Source organism: Guillardia theta, assembly GCF_000315625.1.
Source record: "Guillardia theta CCMP2712 unplaced genomic scaffold GUITHscaffold_167, whole genome shotgun sequence".
Lineage (NCBI taxonomy): Eukaryota > Cryptophyceae > Pyrenomonadales > Geminigeraceae > Guillardia > Guillardia theta.
In genome coordinates, this window is record NW_005434509.1 from 1 (window position 1) to 19,016 (window position 19,016).

At 52.3% G+C, this 19,016-nt stretch overlaps 3 protein-coding genes across 3 annotated transcripts; 1 reads left to right on the forward strand and 2 right to left on the reverse strand.

Moving 5' to 3' along the window:
• Positions 1-1,024: 1,024 nt before the first annotated feature.
• GUITHDRAFT_155929 (hypothetical protein) lies at positions 1,025-2,888 on the reverse strand. Its single transcript, XM_005820707.1, has 5 exons — positions 1,955-2,888; positions 1,590-1,883; positions 1,484-1,506; positions 1,264-1,267; positions 1,025-1,135 (listed from the first exon to the last, which is right to left on the reverse strand). The coding sequence occupies exon 1, from the start codon at positions 2,817-2,819 to the stop codon at positions 1,980-1,982; it is 840 nt and encodes a 279-aa protein (XP_005820764.1). The 5' UTR covers positions 2,820-2,888; the 3' UTR covers positions 1,025-1,135; positions 1,264-1,267; positions 1,484-1,506; positions 1,590-1,883; positions 1,955-1,979.
• Positions 2,889-6,568: 3,680 nt separating this feature from the next.
• On the forward strand, positions 6,569-7,516 carry GUITHDRAFT_52591 (hypothetical protein; the record flags this gene model as incomplete). Its single annotated transcript, XM_005820708.1, has 1 exon — positions 6,569-7,516. A coding segment is annotated over one exon (948 nt), but the record flags the coding sequence as incomplete, so codon positions are not given.
• Positions 7,517-11,364: 3,848 nt separating this feature from the next.
• On the reverse strand, positions 11,365-11,784 carry GUITHDRAFT_81139 (hypothetical protein; the record flags this gene model as incomplete). Its single annotated transcript, XM_005820709.1, has 1 exon — positions 11,365-11,784. One exon carries the CDS (start codon positions 11,782-11,784, stop codon positions 11,365-11,367), a length of 420 nt encoding a protein of 139 aa, XP_005820766.1.
• Positions 11,785-19,016: the final 7,232 nt, after the last annotated feature.

Below are 19,016 nucleotides of genomic sequence, written 5' to 3' on the forward strand. Positions count from 1 at the left end.
GAGTCAGGTGTACTCCCTCCATCGCTTCGCTCTCTCGGAAAGCTCGAAATGCTGTATCATTCGCCTCTGGGCAGCTCGAGGAGACGATCCACTCCACCTCCCTCTGTCTCCAGATGACGTTGGCCCCTACAGCGATGAAGCCTTTCTGACCTAAGCCTTTGTGGACTTGCTGTCCTGGCGCCCCAGCGACCAGCATGCCTGCCAGCGGCTGGAGTTGGACCGCTGCAAGGGACTGGCGCAGCAGCTGATAGCGATAGACGGCAGCTATCTCAGCCGTTGTCATGCCGCCCAAGGTTAGCAGGTGAGTCAGCTCTGCCAAGCTGCCCCCTTTGCCCCAGGGTCCTCTCTTGGCTCGAATCTTGAAAGATCGATCGTGCACGATGCTCACATGTACAGCTGTGAACTTGCGACCATCGATCGCGAAGTCCTCTCTTCCCTGCCAGAGCTTCTCCGCTTGTGCATTGCGGAGGAAGGAAACAGTCACCGGGATCTCCTCAGCACTCGCTATCTCGGGTCTATACGGAGCCTTCCACATGATTGCTTTACTCTCTTGCACTGAGTCTACGATCAGTCCGATCTCTTCAAATTTCTTCTTCAGCTTTTCTTCATGGTTGACATACACCGAGGAGATGCCCAGGAGAGTCATGGAGATGAAGGAAGTCACCTCGTTGCCTGCTGAGGCGGTGTATGTCTCGACCTTCTCCTTCTTGGCTTCTTCAATCTGCTGCATAAACCACTCTCTGGATGCGTCACTCCATCCAGTCATCGCTTCTTGCAGAAGCTCACGTCGTGCCTGCTGACATGTCGAGCGGATGGCTTCTGCGATAGCGTCGGGGGTGCATCCCTCCACAGCCTTGCAAGCCTGGGCTGTCCTGCTGTTCGGATAACGCTTCGCGAAGCTCTTCACCCTCTCGACGAGATCAGCTTCGAGGACAGAGGCATCCACAAGTCCGCTCTGCGTGTATTGGCATGATCTCCGATACAGCAGGTTGCGAACATTTTCATCATACTGAAGAACCATACTTAGAAAGCTATTTGAAGTATACAAACCTCTCGCTTGCAGCTTCCTTGGCGCCCTGGCAGCTTCCCCTACACCACGCGTGCAGCCATGCTGCCGAAAATAACCGGCGCTGCCTGAAATAACCGGCGCTGCCTGAAATAACCGGCGCTGCCTGAAATAACCGGCGCTGCCTGAAATAACCGGCGCTGCCTGAAATAACCGGCGCTGCCTGAAATAACCGGCGCTGCCTGAAATAACCGGCGCTGGTGCCTAACCGGCGCTGCCTGAAATAACCGGCGCTGCCTGAAATAACCGGCGCTGCCTGAATAACCGGCGCTGCCTGAATAACCGGCGCTGCCTGAATACCGGCGCTGCCTGAATAACCGGCGCTGCCTGAATACCGGCGCTGCCTGAAATAACCGGCGCTGCCTGAAATAACCGGCGCTGCCTGAAATAACCGGCGCTGCCTGAAATAACCGGCGCTGCCTGAAATAACCGGCGCTGCCTGAAATAACCGGCGCTGCCTGAAATAACCGGCGCTGCCTGAAATAACCGGCGCTGCCTGAAATAACCGGCGCTGCCTGAAATAACCGGCGCTGCCTGAAATAACCGGCGCTCCTAAACCCTAAACCCTTCTACTCTCTACTTCTGCTGTCTTCTCTTGGCTTGCTCAGCCTCAGTCAGGAGAGTTGCCTCTCCTCACCTTGGCCTTCGGTCGCCACCTACTCTACCTCCATTCAGCTTCCTCAGCCTCAGTCAGGAGAGTTGCCTCTCCTCACCTTGGCCTTCGGTCGCCACCTACTCTACCTCCATTCAGCTTCCTCAGCCTCAGTCAGGAGAGTTGCCTCTCCTCACCTTGGCCTTCGGTCGCCACCTACTCCTCCTCCATTCAGCTTCCTCAGCCTCAGTCAGGAGAGTTGCCTCTCCTCACCTTGGCCTTCGGTCGCCTCCTACCTTCTCTCCTTACCTTGAGCTCAGCTCAAGCTCGGTACGGGCTCGCCCCGTCTTCTTCCTCGCCCTCGCCTTGCTCTTCCTCCATGTCTTCCTCTTCTTCGTCATCTTCCCTCATCTCCACTCGCAGTCGGTCCTTCTTGTCCACTTTCAGCAAGCAGGCCAGCACATGCATCTCTGCGAATTTACTCAGTGCTATGAACAGGAAGCTAAGAGATCGACGCTCTATGTCGTCGCTCTCCGCCTCCTGCTCAAGCTCAGCAGCTGCCGTTGCCCGTGGCGAGAACGCGCTGCCCCTCCTTGCCTTCTTGCTCTCTCCTTGCACGCGAGTCCAGCGCTTGCTCTGCAGCCACTTCCCCAGCTTCTCCTTGAGAACGTTGCGCCCAACTCCCTGCTCCTCTGGCATCTTCGCCCACTCTCCCAGCGACATGAACTCCAGGCTCCCCGGAGAGTAGAAGGTGTCGTGGAGGTTGCCAACGGCCTTGTCCAGGACCAGCTTGATCGGCTCGCTCGTCCCCGCCTCGTTCAAAGAAGCTGCATCTTCGATGACTGCTGACAGCTCGCTGACGAGCTGCATGTCCTCTTGGCTTGACGGAGATGCTGCCTCCATTGTGATCCTCTCCAGGTCTGTAAACTCCAGCCACTCTCCCTCGCTCTCCTCCTGTCGCTGCGCTGCGTCGCTGGTGCCCCGCTGACCAGCCGCCTCAGAGTCAGGCTCCTTGTCGAAGCCGACTGCTTCGAGCTTGGTTGCTGCGCCTTCGAGATAGAAGGGCAGCTCCTTCATCATGCGTCGAGCATCCTCCGTGGAGCCGAGGAGGATGCATAGCTTGGACCCGTTCCAGGACTTGGTGTTCAAATCCTCCTCCATGTCGATGCCTTCAACTTTGATCTCGAGCCTGTTAGCGATCTCCAACAAGACTCTCTTGACTCTTGCGATGGAAGTGTTGCCGCCGTTGCACAGCCCCTCCATCTCCTTCCTCGTGAAGCGACCAGATGCCGCCGTCGACTTGATGATGATCTTGATCTCCTTGCCGTCCTTGCCGCCTGCCTTCTTCTGCATCCTTGATGCCTTCTTCAATTTATTTCTGGACACAAAGCGATCCGCTGTCAACTCGACTGCGAGCGCCTCTCTGATCTTCGGGTCCTCGCTGAACAGAGTCAGGTGTACTCCCTCCATCGCTTCGCTCTCTCGGAAAGCTCGAAATGCTGTATCATTCGCCTCTGGGCAGCTCGAGGAGACGATCCACTCCACCTCCCTCTGTCTCCAGATGACGTTGGCCCCTACAGCGATGAAGCCTTTCTGACCTAAGCCTTTGTGGACTTGCTGTCCTGGCGCCCCAGCGACCAGCATGCCTGCCAGCGGCTGGAGCTGGACCGCTGCAAGGGACTGGCGCAGCAGCTGATAGCGATAGACGGCAGCTATCTCAGCCGTTGTCATGCCGCCCAAGGTTAGCAGGTGAGTCAGCTCTGCCAAGCTGCCCCCTTTGCCCCAGGGTCCTCTCTTGGCTCGAATCTTGAAAGATCGATCGTGCACGATGCTCACATGTACAGCTGTGAACTTGCGACCATCGATCGCGAAGTCCTCTCTTCCCTGCCAGAGCTTCTCCGCTTGTGCATTGCGGAGGAAGGAAACAGTCACCGGGATCTCCTCAGCACTCGCTATCTCGGGTCTATACGGAGCCTTCCACATGATTGCTTTACTCTCTTGCACTGAGTCTACGATCAGTCCGATCTCTTCAAATTTCTTCTTCAGCTTTTCTTCATGGTTGACATACACCGAGGAGATGCCCAGGAGAGTCATGGAGATGAAGGAAGTCACCTCGTTGCCTGCTGAGGCGGTGTATGTCTCGACCTTCTCCTTCTTGGCTTCTTCAATCTGCTGCATAAACCACTCTCTGGATGCGTCACTCCATCCAGTCATCGCTTCTTGCAGAAGCTCACGTCGTGCCTGCTGACATGTCGAGCGGATGGCTTCTGCGATAGCGTCGGGGGTGCATCCCTCCACAGCCTTGCAAGCCTGGGCTGTCCTGCTGTTTGGATAACGCTTCGCGAAGCTCTTCACCCTCTCGACGAGGTCAGCTTCGAGGACAGAGGCATCCACAAGTCCGCTCTGCGTGTATTGGCATGATCTCCGATACAGCAGGTTGCGAACATTTTCATCATACTGAAGAACCATACTTAGAAAGCTATTTGAAGTATACAAACCTCTCGCTTGCAGCTTCCTTGGCGCCCTGGCGTCTTCCCCTACACCTGGCAAGGAGCCATGCTGCCAAAAATAACGGCGCCTCCTAAACCCTAAACCCTAAGAAAACAGTCACCAGGATCTCCTCAGCACTCGCTATCTCGGGTCTATACGGAGCCTTCCACATGATTGCTTTACTCTCTTGCACTGAGTCTACGATCAGTCCGATCTCTTCAAATTTCTTCTTCAGCTTTTCTTCATCGTTGACATACACCGAGGAGATGCCCAGGAGAGTCATGGAGATGAAGGAAGTCACCTCGTTGCCTGCTGAGGCGGTGTATGTCTCGACCTTCTCCTTCTTGGCTTCTTCAATCTGCTGCATAAACCATTCTCTGGATGCGTCACTCCATCCAGTCATCGCTTCTTGCAGAAGCTCACGTCGTGCCTGCTGACATGTCGAGCGGATGGCTTCTGCGATAGCGTCGGGGGTGCATCCCTCCACAGCCTTGCAAGCCTGGGCTGTCCTACTGTTCGGATAACGCTTCGCGAAGCTCTTCACCCTCTCGACCAGATCAGCTTCGAGGACAGAGGCATCCACAAGTCCGCTCTGCGTGTATTGGCATGATCTCCGATACAGCAGGATGCGAACATTTTCATCATACTGAAGAACCATACTTAGAAAGCTATTTGAAATATACAAACCTCTCGCTTGCAGCTTCCTTGGCGCCCTGGCGGCTTCCCCTACACCTGACGAGGAGCCATGCTGCCAAAAATAACGGCGCCTGCCGAAAATAACGGCGCCTGCCGAAAATAACGGCGCCTGCCGAAAATAACGGCGCCTGCCGAAAATAACGGCGCCTGCCGAAAATAACGGCGCCTGCCGAAAATAACGGCGCCTGCCGAAAATAACGGCGCCTGCCGAAAATAACGGCGCCTCCTAAACCCTAAACCCTAAACCCATCACTAGTCCAAAAGCAGGAGAGCTCGTCCCCGATTGATAAGGATTGATAGTTGTGGCTTGCACAACTATCATCTTCAGGCAAAGCCTGCCGGATCTGTCCGCTCCCGGGCCGTGAGGAAGCAAGGTGATAATAATGAAGAGTTTCATACCCAAGCAACGAAATCCACGTTCAACAATGACAATGTACGACGCATTGGTAGGGAGGTCGAGCTCCAGCTCTTGTTGCACAGCACGTAGCTTGGCACTCATGCTGAGCCTCCTGGCCTGTGTCGAGCCTTCCTCTGCCTGCATTCCCGCGCAGGATACAACTAAATATAAAATCGAAACGTTTTGTAGCACATTTATAAAGCACATAGTGTGCAATCACGGTATAAGTAGTTCTAAAAATTTTAAAGCCTTATAAACCCTAAAAGTCCTCTCTTCCATGCCAGAGCTTCTCCGCTTGTGCATTACGGAGGAAGGAAACAGTCACCGGGATCTCCTCAGCACTCGCTATCTCGGATCTATACGGAGCCTTCCACATGATCGCTTTACTCTCTTGCACTGAGTCTACGATCAGTCCGATCTCTTCGAATTTCTCTTCAGGTTCCCCTCGTGGTTGAGATACACCGAAGATATCCCCAGCAGAGTCATGGAGATGAAGGAAGTCACCTCGTTGCCTGCTGAGGCGGTGTATGTCTCGACCTTCTCCTTCTTGGCTTCCTCCATCTGCTGCATAAACCACTCTCTAGATGCGTCATTCCATCCAGTCATCGCTTCTTGTAGAAGCTCACGTCGTGCCTGCTGACATGTCGAGCGGATGGCTTCTGCGATAGCGTCGGGGGTGCATCCCTCCACAGCCTTGCAAGCCTGGGCTGTCCTACTGTTAGGAAAACGTTTCGCGAAGCTCTTCACCCTCTCGACCAGATCAGCTTCGAGGACCGAGGCATCTACAAGCTCGGCCTGCGTGTATTGGCATGATCTCCGATACAGCTTGTTGCGAACACTTTCATCATACTGAAGAACCATACTTAGAAAGCTGCTTTGATCCTCAACAATAGGCTTATCAGCCCCTGAACTGTTCCAACATGGACATTGCGAATGTGTGGGCTGAGATACAGTTACTGTCAGCCCGATGCCACGTCAAATATGTGCAAAATATCGGTGGTAGGAAGCTATGCCATGTATTTCACTCTACGATCAAGAAACAATTCCTCACAAACGGGATTCATCTTTTAAATGTTACACAAACATCTGCAGAAAATCATGGAAACTACCATGAGCAGCAGGAAAAAGCTCGAACAGATTTGACAGCAATGAATAGATGCAACATGAAGAAGATGCATGATGATAAAAAAGACACGAAATGTATCCTTGACGTCCCAATTCATTCATACATCTTATTTGGAGCCGCCATCGAGGACCTTGGCTTCTTTCGAGCCGCCATCGAGGACCTTGCCTTCTTTGGAGCCGCCATCGAGGACCTTGGCTTCTTTCGAGCCGCCATCGAGGACCTTGCCTTCTTTCGAGCCGCCATCGAGGACCTTGCCTTCTTTCGATCCGCCATCGAGGACCTTGGCTTCTTTCGATCCGCCATCGAGGACCTTGGCTTCTTTCGAGCCGCCATCGAGGACCTTGGCTTCTTTCGATCCGCCATCGAGGACCTTGGCTTCTTTCGAGCCGCCATCGAGGACCTTGCCTTCTTTCGAGCCGCCATCGAGGACCTTGCCTTCTTTCGAGCCGCCATCGAGGACCTTGGCTTCTTTCGAGCCGCCATCGAGGACCTTGGCTTCTTTCGAGCCGCCATCGAGGACCTTGGCTTCTTTCGATCCGCCATCGAGGACCTTGGCTTCTTTCGAGCCGCCATCGAGGACCTTGGCTTCTTTCGAGCCGCCATCGAGGACCTTGGCTTCTTTCGAGCCGCCATCGAGGACCTTGGCTTCTTTCGAGCCGCCATCGAGGACCTTGGCTTCTTTCGAGCCGCCATCGAGGACCTTGGCTTCTTTCGAGCCGCCATCGAGGACCTTGGCTTCTTTCGAGCCGCCATCGAGGACCTTGGCTTCTTTCGAGCCGCCATCGAGGACCTTGGCTTCTTTCGAGCCGCCATCGAGGACCTTGGCTTCTTTCGAGCCGCCATCGAGGACCTTTCCTTCTTTCGAGCCGCCATCGAGGACCTTGGCTTCTTTCGATCCGCCATCGAGGACCTTGGCTTCTTTCGAGCCGCCATCGAGGACCTTGCCTTCTTTCGAGCCGCCATCGAGGACCTTGGCTTCTTTCGAGCCGCCATCGAGGACCTTGGCTTCTTTCGAGCCGCCATCGAGGACCTTGGCTTCTTTCGAGCCGCCATCGAGGACCTTGGCTTCTTTCGAGCCGCCATCGAGGACCTTGGCTTCTTTCGAGCCGCCATCGAGGACCTTGGCTTCTTTCGAGCCGCCATCGAGGACCTTGCCTTCTTTGGAGTCAGCTTCTCTGCCCATGCCTCGTTTGTTTCCTTCTGGAGAATTTTCTGCATTAGCGTTGATGAGAACTTTCTGGTCGTTGGTGTCCGGGCCACTGCAATGGGTTTAGAATGGACTTAGAGATCTGTGTAGTATCAGACTCACCTGTACTTCAAGACCTCCTGCATGTTCTGGTTCTCTGAATATCCTTTGACTACGAAGAGGTGAGATCCTGATTTAAGCTCTACGAACGAGCAGATCTCTTGATTTGAGTGAGACCCATCGTTATCAATCACATGTTCCTGGTCGATGTAGACATTTGATCTGAGGGAAAGTAAAGCAGGTTAGCTCAAATCCTTTCGTCCCTTACATCCTCACCCATGGGTTGAAAGGGAGCATATGAGATACTTTCCCTCCTTAACAATGGGCACTTGTCCCTCGATGAGCCAGGCAATTTTCGAAGTCGGAGTATTGCTGATGAACTAGAGAACAAGGTCAAACGAATACATTACAAGCAACAAAGTTTGCAGACCTTCGACAAGTCACTATACTTTGAAAAGTCAATGAATGGGAGAACTCCCGTGTCAACAAGCTTGATGTTATTGTCCTGAAAATCGGGTATCCTATCGCGCTTTCCTGTGTAGGAGAAGATCTTTGCCTGCCACTTAGACTCTCTCTCTAGAGGAGGCGCCCATTTCTCTGCACTGCCTAGAAAGCGTTTTGTGCCAAAAGTATCAGGTCCACTGTAGGTGGCTCTGATACCGAATGAAGCGCTCCCCTGCTCAATTCGGTCAGAAACGTCAAACTGCATAACAAATGTACACGTACCGCAAACCAAGTGATCTCCACTTTGTGTTTACCCACCTTGACCCCTTTCAATTCTGAACACTTCTCCTGCTCGATATGCACCCCTGAAATCCCAATCACTAACCATCATCCACCTCCTGCTCCCTACCATCATCATCTATGATGCGTTCCCCATCCATGTGCATAATAGCTCCATCCTTTGATTTCAAGCAGAACTCGTACGTTCCAGCCCCGACAATCTCAACCTGCCCATACCAGGCACCAGCAAAGTCCTGGCTCGGCACGTTGGGAATGTATTGATCAAGGTCCGAGACTTTGTGAAAATCGATGGCGGGACAGTAAGCTTCCCCGAGAAAGTGCAACCACGGCAGCTGCGGAACTTGCACCAGGTCAAACGTGGCCTGAAATAGCCTCATGGTCCACTGCGACTGGGGGGGCAGCATTGGTTCTTGCGGGCTCAAACTTGGGATGAGCTCTTGTATTTCCCATGTGTCTGGGCCGGCATAGGTAGCGACGAGCTTGACTCCGCAGCACTCGTCGTAGTACTTGACAACTACATTGTGACTGCCCTCACTTAGGTCAATAACTCCGCACTTCTCAGACACCGTTCGCTTGGACGGGTTGTTCACGACCAGGGTGCCGCCGATGCTGAGCATGGACCCATCGTTGGACGACATGCAGAAGGTGTAGCTGCCCTCCAGCACAATCTGCAGGACACCTCCAAAAACGATGGCAAAGTCGTCGTCCGGAATGCCAGGGGAAAACTTTGAGCGGCGTCAGCTGCAAACGTAGAGAGAGGGTTCACTTACTCGGCGAAAGTCATCCGCAGATTCAAAGTCAATGGCAGGGATCTTGGCCTTGTACCCCAGAGGCTCGAGAGTCGAGGTTGACGTCGGGATGCTATTCAACTTCGTAGTTGAAAAATAGATTTGCATCATCCAATCGGAGGCCAATACCAGCACAGATTCGTCGTCTGTGTCAGGTCCGCTGTTCCAAGTGTTAGTATCGAATAGATCATCTTCAACTCTCCTGACCTCCATTTCAACTTAAGATAAGGCGTTGCCCCGTTGTTAAAAAACAAAACAGCAACAGCGTACTTGCCGCTTTGCAACTTTGTATGGACACACTTTTGCTTGCGCGATCCGACTTGATCGTTGTCGATCAAGACAGTCTTGTCCCACACAAGTCTCGAGCCATCATCTGAATCCAAGCAGAGCTCGTATCTGCCTTCTCGCGACACCTCGACATGCCCTTCGATGATTGCTGCGATGTTGTTGTTGTCCAGTTTTGGCACAAACTGCAACATCATCCTGTTATCATTGTTTAATTGACAAACATGCGACGATCACCTTGCGGAATTCTTCAATTTTATCGAAGTCGATGTAGGGGACTTGCTTGCTTGCGACTTCTGTCATCGTTGATACGTCCGGCATTCCAAATTCATACGGCAAATCGTTTGCTACAAACACTTTCATCAACCAGGCGGATTTAGCAGGTATTGGTGGGCCATTAGCAGACTTGCTGGGCAACAGAACAACTTCGTCGGATGTGTCAGGTCCCTTGTACGTGACCCGGACGTCATATGAATCATCTGCAGTGAACCAGTCGACTTTGACAGGGTAAAGCCCAGCAGCCAGATTCATCTGCTGTATGGTCAAGGTGATGTATAAATACACTAAGTTTACCTTCCACGCACATTTCTCGCTCTCCGCATGCACTCCCCCATTATTAATGAGCAAACTTCCCCCAATCCAGAAGTGCGAGCTGAGAAGACAGAACATCATCATGATGATTTGTCGTTTTTCAATCATCAATCTCACCCGTCCTGCGACTTGGCACAGAAGTAATAGTTGCCAGCCTGTTTGATCTGCACCGTGCCATACCATTGCGTCGCTGTGTTGGTGACGGTCGAGAGATCCGCGAAGTACTGCAAGACACGTGTCACGTGAGGTCCGAACGAGCACTAGGATAAGCACACCCGTTGCAACTGATCCATTTTGTGAAAATCGATGGCGGGTACATCAGCAGCTCCAAGAAACTTCAACACGTTCACATTAGGCATCGTCGTGAGCTGCGAATCAGATTCGAACATCCGCATAAGCCATGCGGACTGAGTAGGAAGAGGAGGAGGATTCGCCCCGTCACTTCGGAGAGGCACGTACTTGTCGTCTGTGTCTGCCCCCTTGTAAGTGATTCGCATGCTTAGCTTTCCGCTCCCTTTGTAGTAGTTGGCATACACCTGGTAACATTGTTACACCTGCCCCTTCCCCTCCGCCCACAAGCTCGCGGAACCTCGTGGTTGCCTTCGGTCATGACGACAGCCTTGCACGACTCTTTCTCATTGTGGACACCGCTGTTGTCAACGACTTTGTCTTGGTCGATCCATAAGATGGAGCCATCTGACGAGGACGTGCAAAAGGTGTAAGATCCCGGCATGCTGATCTTGAACTTTCCCCAGAGTTGCACGGCAAAGTTCTCCTCAGGAACATCCGGAAAGTACTGCTTGAAGTTGTCGAGGTCTTGGAAGTCGATCAACGGAATATGAACTTTCATTCCGTGAGGCTGGAGAGCAGAAACCTCAGGGATGCTCGTAAGGTCGTTCTTTGACGTGTAAAAGTTCATCTGTAGATCATGGGAGGGGAGAGGTTTCTGCTGAGACCCTGTGTCAGGTCCCTCATAGGTTACCACTAGCGTGGCGTCCCCATCACTTTGGAAGAACTTCACATTGATGAGGTGAGCTCCAGCCGTTAGGTCAACTGTTCCGCACTTCTCGACGACTCCGTGCTTGTCTCCATTACTTACAACTTCCTTGCCGTCGATGTTGATAAACGACCTTCCAGCTGCACGTCAGCACACTCGAACCTCTTTACGCGTGCTCTATACCCATCAGACGATGAGGTACAGAACTTGTAAGAGCCCTCCATCAGGATCTGAAAATGCCCGTCTATGATACACACAAAGTTTTTGTCTGGTATTCCCGGCACACACTCCCTGAAGCCAGCAGCGCTCTTGAAGTCAACGTAGGGACACACACCCTGCCAAACCCTTAGAGCCTGACAGCACAGTTCAAACAAACTTCCACCTGTCCCACGTAGGTCAGAGTGGACACGTCTGGCATGTTTGCCATGGCGCTGTTGGCCTTGAAGATTCTGAGAGTCCACTTGGAAGGTTTCCCTGCTGTGATCGTCGCATCGCAGACAAGGAGGCCAGCACGCATGCTTGGATGATTATCCCAGTCCAAGGGAAAGATACGGACGTACTTCGCCTTCACAGGAGCTGAGAACTTGGAGATTACACGAGTGTCGGCATCATTGTTCCCCACAAAAATGCGCCCACACTCGACGTCGAACCAAGTCTCTCCATCAATACTGTACTTCACAGTAAATTGTTTCACCCTCTGCTGTCCAGGACGTCCCTGAGTAACAATGCCAGCGATCGAAGTGACATCTCCCGCATCAAGCTGCATCCACGAATTGAATCCATCTGGCAGAAAACTCAGAGAGGAAAATAGACTGCGCTCCTGCTCACCTCCTTTAGTACTCGATGTTGCACTCCAAGCTTGTGGCGAGTCCAGTCGACCACGACCATGTCCCTCGCCAATCTGACATGACTTGGATTATGAAGAATGCGACACAGAAAAGCAATACAGCGTCATTGGCGAAAATGTCTGAGTAACGATGATTGGAATATTTCACATTGAATTCCACAGGCTGCACACCAGGTCAGGCAACCACGTCTCGCTGTCTCCCTCGGCATACTTCGCTGCAGGAGTCTTCGGACTGGGGACCCAAGACACACCCTGCCACCTCTGCCATTTTGCTCTGACTCAAAGCTTCCTTCCACACGCGAATCGACTGATGGCAACAGTTATCCCATGTTCAGCGCTCTCTTCAAGCCTCACCTGAACATCCGCGTCGGTGGCCTCAGAGGATTTCGCTGTGAAGAAGATCAAAGATGTCGGATCGATGCTGAACCCTTGTTTGTTGGATGGGTTGCCAGAGGCACACTTGTAGCCGTTCAAATAGAGAGAGACAGCACCTGTTCAGGGCGATCAAGCGAGTACGACAAGACAATCGAAACCATTCGCTGATCTCGTGATTCCAAACTGATACTCTATCTTGGGAAAGACCATCCACGAGCACTCGACCTTAGCTGAGCCCGGCAAGAGCTGTGAAGTGCGCAATAAGCAAGCACCTCTCAACGAAGATTTTATTCACCTTGTAGGTCCCGTCCGCGACGGATAGACTAGCATCTGGGACCCAGCTGCCAGACTGGAAGATCTGTGCAGTGCACAAGTAAGCAGAATGGTGTGGAAGCAAACCCCTTAGTCGTACCAATCGTAATCCGGAGGTCGAGGCCAACCTTGCTTTGATGAAGATGGTGTATGTGTCTGTCTTGCCAATACAAGCCTGCACCTCTCTCACAGAAACTCTACAACTTGTCACAAGCTAACCTCCGAGTCCAGCTCGAGTCCATTTCCAGCTGTCAACGAGTAACCGTCCTGTCACACACGTCAATCTTCCCCTCTGACATGTGGTTCACTTACTTTACTGAAGCTGCCAGTCTTTCCGCTGATCTCCAGCATAGGTCCGTTGGTGATTGATGTCAGACCATTAGCAAGCTGATAGTCAAGCTGCTGGTTCTTGCACTGCTTCTCACATACCTGAAACAAGAATGAGTGTAACCGCCAGCCGATCCAGCTGGAGAGGCACCAGGACTCCAGCACGGAAAGACGGGTAGGTGCTGAAGTCGTCAGGGTAGATGCGGACGAAACGACCCTCCAAGGGGACGCGGAAGTAGACTGGAACTTTGGTGGACTTGTCGGAATTGGCGATGAAGGACCTGCCGCACTCGACTGGTTTCCACTGGCTGCCATCATCAGAAATCTTGACGAAGAAGCTTTTGAGGTATTCATTTCTCGATGCACACCCTTGAATCATGATGCCTGTAATGGTCTGAACTTCACCCGTGTCAAGTTGAAGCCATTCTCCTTCCTGATATCCTTTCTTCTTCGTTGCCGGCACAAATCCTGCTGGAGAGTCCAGCATGCCCATCCCGTTACCCTGACCGACCTCGCTCTTGGACAGGCTGGCAGAGAACTTGTGGTGGCCGTAGTCGACGTTGAGCACTACCGATGACGAGCAAGGCTCCTCCGAGCGAGTCGCGAGCTTGCAATCACTCTCTTTGGCCATTTCTTCTTCGCTTAGTGCTCTACTCCACAGTCTTATCCTCCTTACCTTCCCGGCCGAAGAAGTCGAGGCTGAGGCACCTACTAGGAAGCGGACGTCATGAGGGTCGAGTTGGTATCCCTTCCTGAAGCTAGTCTTTGCGCTGCTGCAGAGGTATCCATTGAGGTAGAGCGACACTAGACCGTCTGCCTCGGTGATGCCGAATTGATAGTATTGTTTTGCGTTGATAATCTCTTCGCAGGCAAGGCCTTCGATCTTTGGATTCCACAGGAAGTTAGTGTTGACGAATGCACCATCTGCCCCCCATGCTTTCGACCCTAAGATCTGCCGAAAGCTGCTGATGGTGTCAAGCTGGGCATCGATGATAGTGCTCCACGCCTCCGGCTTGATGCACGAACCTTCATCCAAAGAGAGCCCCTTGCCCGCTGCAAACTTGTACGAGCCGTCTTCCATGTCGTAAGTGCCGTCTCCCCACTCAGGATTGAGCATTGGACCTCCGGTAGAGGACTGAAGAGACATCTTGAATTCGTAGTCAAGCTTGTTGCCCTTGCAACTCGATTCGCACACAAGCAACCCAGCACGGAGAGCGATGTTGCCAGCAAGGGGGTAGATCCGGACATAACGAGCCTTGACTGTCCCTGGAAAAATAGTTTCAACCTTGGAGGTGTAATCAGTGTTTCCTGGAAACACCCTCCCGCACGCCACATCAGCCCACGTGTTCCCATCAAGGCTGACTCTGACTGCAAACTCTTTCACCCACCAGGAGGCGCCTGCTCTGCCCTGAGTGACAACCCCTACGATAGTCGTCTCGCTCCCTGCATCAATCTGCATCCACTCGCCGCTGTCTATCCCTGTCTGTGTCGACTTGGCGTACCAGCATGAGGGAGAATCAAGCATGCCCTCACCGTAGGTCTCGCCCTTGTCTTTATCTTGATAGATTGAGGAGTAGGTGTGACTATCGTAGCTCGGGTTCAAGATTACGTAGTTTGTACAATTGTCCCCCTTGTCCGGCAGTATGCATCCACATTCCTTTGCGACTTCGCTCGGCTGCAAGGCCTTGCTCCAGAGCCTGAGTTGGTCAATGTAGCCGCTGGGCTGATTGTTTGAGCTGGACCTGAAGAAGTTTACTTCGCTTCCTAAGACTCCGACTTTGTTGATGACCTTGCTCTGGCTACACAGAAACCCATTGAGGTAGATAGACATCATTCCATTCTCGTCTCTTGAAAGACCGTACTCGTACCATGTGTTGATCTTGATCACTTCGTCGCAAATCAATTTGAGATTCACCAACTTCAAAGTGAACATCTTATCGACGTACAGGCCATCGTTATCCCAAGTGTTTGATCCCATCAGCTGCAGAGATCCTGCTACTGCTTTCAGCATGACGTCCATGATCACAGTATAAGGGTCTCCTTTGATACATTCGCTTCGCTTCAGCTGCAAGCCTTTGCCTGTTGTGAACTGAAACGCTGTCTCCTCGTCCACTTCTGCAAAAGTTCCCTCGCCCCATGGTGTTGTCAACATTGGGCCACCGCTGGAGGAGATGAGGGCTTGCTCGAAGCCGTAGTCCAACTTTCCGTCTTCGCAAGGTTTCTCACATAGCAGAATCCCAGCGCGCATACCATATTGTCCTTTGGTCACTGACAGTAGTGGGTAGATACGGACAAAACGAGTCCTGATAGGGAAAGGAAAAAGATTCTTGACCTTGGTGTTCTGGTCGGTATTGCCTTCGAAGATTTTTCCACAAGCAACTGGTGTCCACTTCTCACCATCCTCGCTCACTTTCACTCCAAAATTTGTTACCCACCATCCCGCAGACAATCGTCCCTGTGTCACAACCCCTGCGACGCTCTGCACTTTCCCAGTGTCAAGCTGCATGTAGCATCCGTTGTCAAAGCCGACGGGATCGCCGCTCTTGCACAACCATGCATCTGTGCCGTCAAGCATGCCTGTGCCGTATCCCTGGCCAACAAGGTTGTTGTTCCACACCGAAGAATAGACGTGTCCGGTGTAAGGTATGTTTGCGATGATCGTTCCTGTGCATAACGAGTCGCTCGGCTGAAGGAGGCTGCAGCCAGAATCAGAGGCCATCTCCTCAGGGCTAAGAGCTCGGTTCCACATCCTGATTCTCTTGAGGTTTCCCGCGGTGTTGTACTTGCTATCTTTGTTGTGGAAGAACGACACGTGGCTCGCGTCCAACTTGAAAGAGTCGTGCACACCCGGTTTGCCTTGGGCACATAGGAAGCCTCTGATGAATAAAGATACAATACCATCGGAGCTCCGCGTTACACCGAAGCGGTAGAACCGATCTGTCAGCAGCACTTCATCGCAGGTAATCGCCAATGACTTGGGAGCAATATGATAGTTATCACCGACGTAGAGTCCATCGTCACCCCACGCATCTGTTCCAAAGATCTGCTTCGGGCTGTTGATCGTGTCTACCTTGACATCAATAAAAACGCTCCATGCATCTGATTGCAAGCATGTGGACACATCCAGTGAAAGCCCCTGGGATGCAGCAAACTTGTACCAGTGGTTCTCAGAATCGAACTTACCCACACCCCAAGGCGTTTCAAGCATGGGACCATTGGTAGACGAAGTGAAGACTTCGTTAAACTGATAGTCTACCTCTCCGTGCTCGCAATCTTTCTGGCATAGCAAGATCCCTGCTCGAAGGTACGGCTGGTTGTTGGAGTCTTGAGGGAAGACCTTCACATACCGAGCAACGACTGGCTCAGGAAAGAGGATGTTCTCGATGGAGACTCCGTCCACATTCGCCGGAAAGATTCTTCCGCAAGCCACGTCAAACCAAGACGCGCCGTCAGTGCTCACCTTGACCGTCAGGTACATCACCCAGTGGTTGCTGTAGCCTTGTGTCGCAACTCCTGCTATTGTTTGAACTTTGCCGGCATCAAGCTGCATCCAAATCCCTTCCTCGTAAGGAGGAAAATCGTTGCCAAACTTCTTCAAAGAGGGGGCCCAACAGTACTGCGCGTTGATCTGTCCCTGTACCCATGTAGCCGTACCGGGAGCATTGCCGGCGTGGGAGTAGGTGTGCTGGGAGTAGGGAACGTTGAACAGGATAGTGTTTGAGCACTTCTTGTCTGAGGTCTCTGGCAGAGCACAACCAGCAATGGTCGCCATCTCAGCTTGAGTCTTTGTGGTTTTCCACATCTCAAGGCTTTCGATCTTTCCCTCGCAATCATAACCAGCTTTGCTGTTGAAGAAGGTGACGTCGTGTCCCGCGAGCTTGAAGCCTTCGAAGTTGGAAGCAGCTTTCTGTGCACACAGGTAGCCGTTCAAGTAGAGTGATACTACCCCTTCTGCTGAGCGTGTTAGCCCAAAGAAGTACCACCTGTTATCAAAGATCGTCTCCTCGCACACAAGCTCTGAGTTCACCGGGAACATCCTGAGAAATGTGTCGACAAAGAGCCCGTTGTTTCCCCAGGCGGAAGAGCCCATGATAAGACTCTTGTCTTTGGTTGAGGTCACTTGCATGTAGATGAGCAGGCTCCACTCCGACGGAGAGATGCACTTGCCCTCATCCAAGCTGAACCCTTGTCCTTTCGTGAACTGATACTGCCATACGTCATTCACAAGCTCAAACTTGCCAACCTTGCTTCCTTCGTCCAGCATGGGCCCAAGGGTGTCCGAGGCGAACGACCCTTCGAACCGATAGTCCACTTCTCCTCCTTCACACTTCTCCTCACAGATCAGGACCGAGGCTCGCAAAGCAAAGATGCCATTGCTCGACGTCTGGGGGTAGATTCGCAGGTAGCGACCGAGTATGCTCGGCCAGAACAAGGTTGAAACAGCTTCCAATGCGTTTGTGTTTGCAGCGAACGTTCGCCCGCATTCCACTTGCTTCCACAAGTTCCCGTCTTCACTGATCTCAACCTTGAATGACGTCGTCCACCAGTTTGTGTTGACCTTACTTCCCTGTGTGATCACTCCCCTGATGCTGCGAATCTCCTCGAGGTCAATCTGCATGTACTCCCCGACTTCTTGCTTGGAAGGAGTCCACCCGCGCACAGAGTTGAAGCGTCCGGTGCTGAATGCATCGTTGTTCTGGTAGATGGAAGAATACTCGTACTGCTCGTCGCCCGCGTTGTATATGACAATGTCATCCTCGCATCCGTTACCCTCAGAAATTAATGTGCATTCGCATACAGATGCAACTTCTGTGTCCGATAGCTGCCTGTCCCACAGTCTGATTCTCTTGACCAAGCCAGAGGATTGCTGGTCGAACTTGTCTTTGAAGAAGCTAATCGAATGGGGCGAAAGCTTGTATCCTTCAGAGTAAGGGATCACTCCTTCAGCACAAAGATACCCGTTGAGGTACAGTTTTACGTTGCCATCAGTACTTCTTGACAAGACATACTGATAGAAAGTCTTTGCCTGCAGTTTCTCTTCACACTGAAGATTTCCACCAGTAGGAAACGTAAGGACTTTGCCGTTGACAAACAGGCCGTTGGAATCCCATCCCTCAGAATCGATAAGTCGCTTGTAGCCATCCACAGAGTCCAAGGCGACATCCATGTAGATGGTGTAGGAAGTCTTGTTGATGCAGTGGTACTCGTCAAGGCGGAGCCCCTGACCCTTGGCAAACGCGTATCCCTGGGTGTCATCGAATTTCCCAAGACCCCACGGGGTTTCAAGGGAAGGACCTCTGGTGCTTGACCTAAAATTGTCCTTCAAGCGGAAATCCAGCTCGGCCCCCTCGCAAGGCCTTTCACACAAGAGGACTCCGAACCTGAAGGCGGGCCAAGTCTTGAAAGTGGCGGGGTAGAGGCGAATGAATCGACCTCTGACAGGAGAGCTGAACAAGACCTCCTTCTTGCTGGTACCATCTTCGTTGCCATCAAACACTCGCCCGCATTCTACTTTGCTCCAGATGCTCTCGTCGTCGCTTACCTCAATCTCGAATGAAGTCACCCATTCCGTAGCCGAGCCGCCCTGTATCACAATCCCTGGAATGCTCTGCACATCTCCTGTATCGATCTGCATCCATTCCCTGTCGTCCTTCTTAGATGGAGAAAACGACCCAGGCGAATTCAGCCTTCCTCGGGCGTTTCCAGTTCCCATGGCGGAGGAGCTCTTCACCGACGAGTACTTGACCTGATCGTACATGGCGTTAAGCACGATGAAGGCGTCGCATGGGGATCCTCGCGGGGGCAGGTAACACTTACACTCATCCATCACTTCCTTGTTGTCCAGAGTTCTGTCCCATATCTTAATCTTTGCGACTTCTCCGCCTGTATTCTCAGACGCCTCGTCATGGAAGAAGGCGATCTCATCGAGATTCAGCTTGTAGCTGTCAGCATATGGAGGCTTGCCGGATTCGCAGGGGTATCCGTTGAGGTATAAACTCATCATTCCTTCCTCTGTCCTTGTGATCACAAACTGATACCAGCGACCAGGCTTGATTGCTTCGTTGCACTTGAGGCCAGATGTAGGCGGATATGTCATGAAGTAGTTGTTTACGTAGATCCCTTTGTCGTCCCAGCCA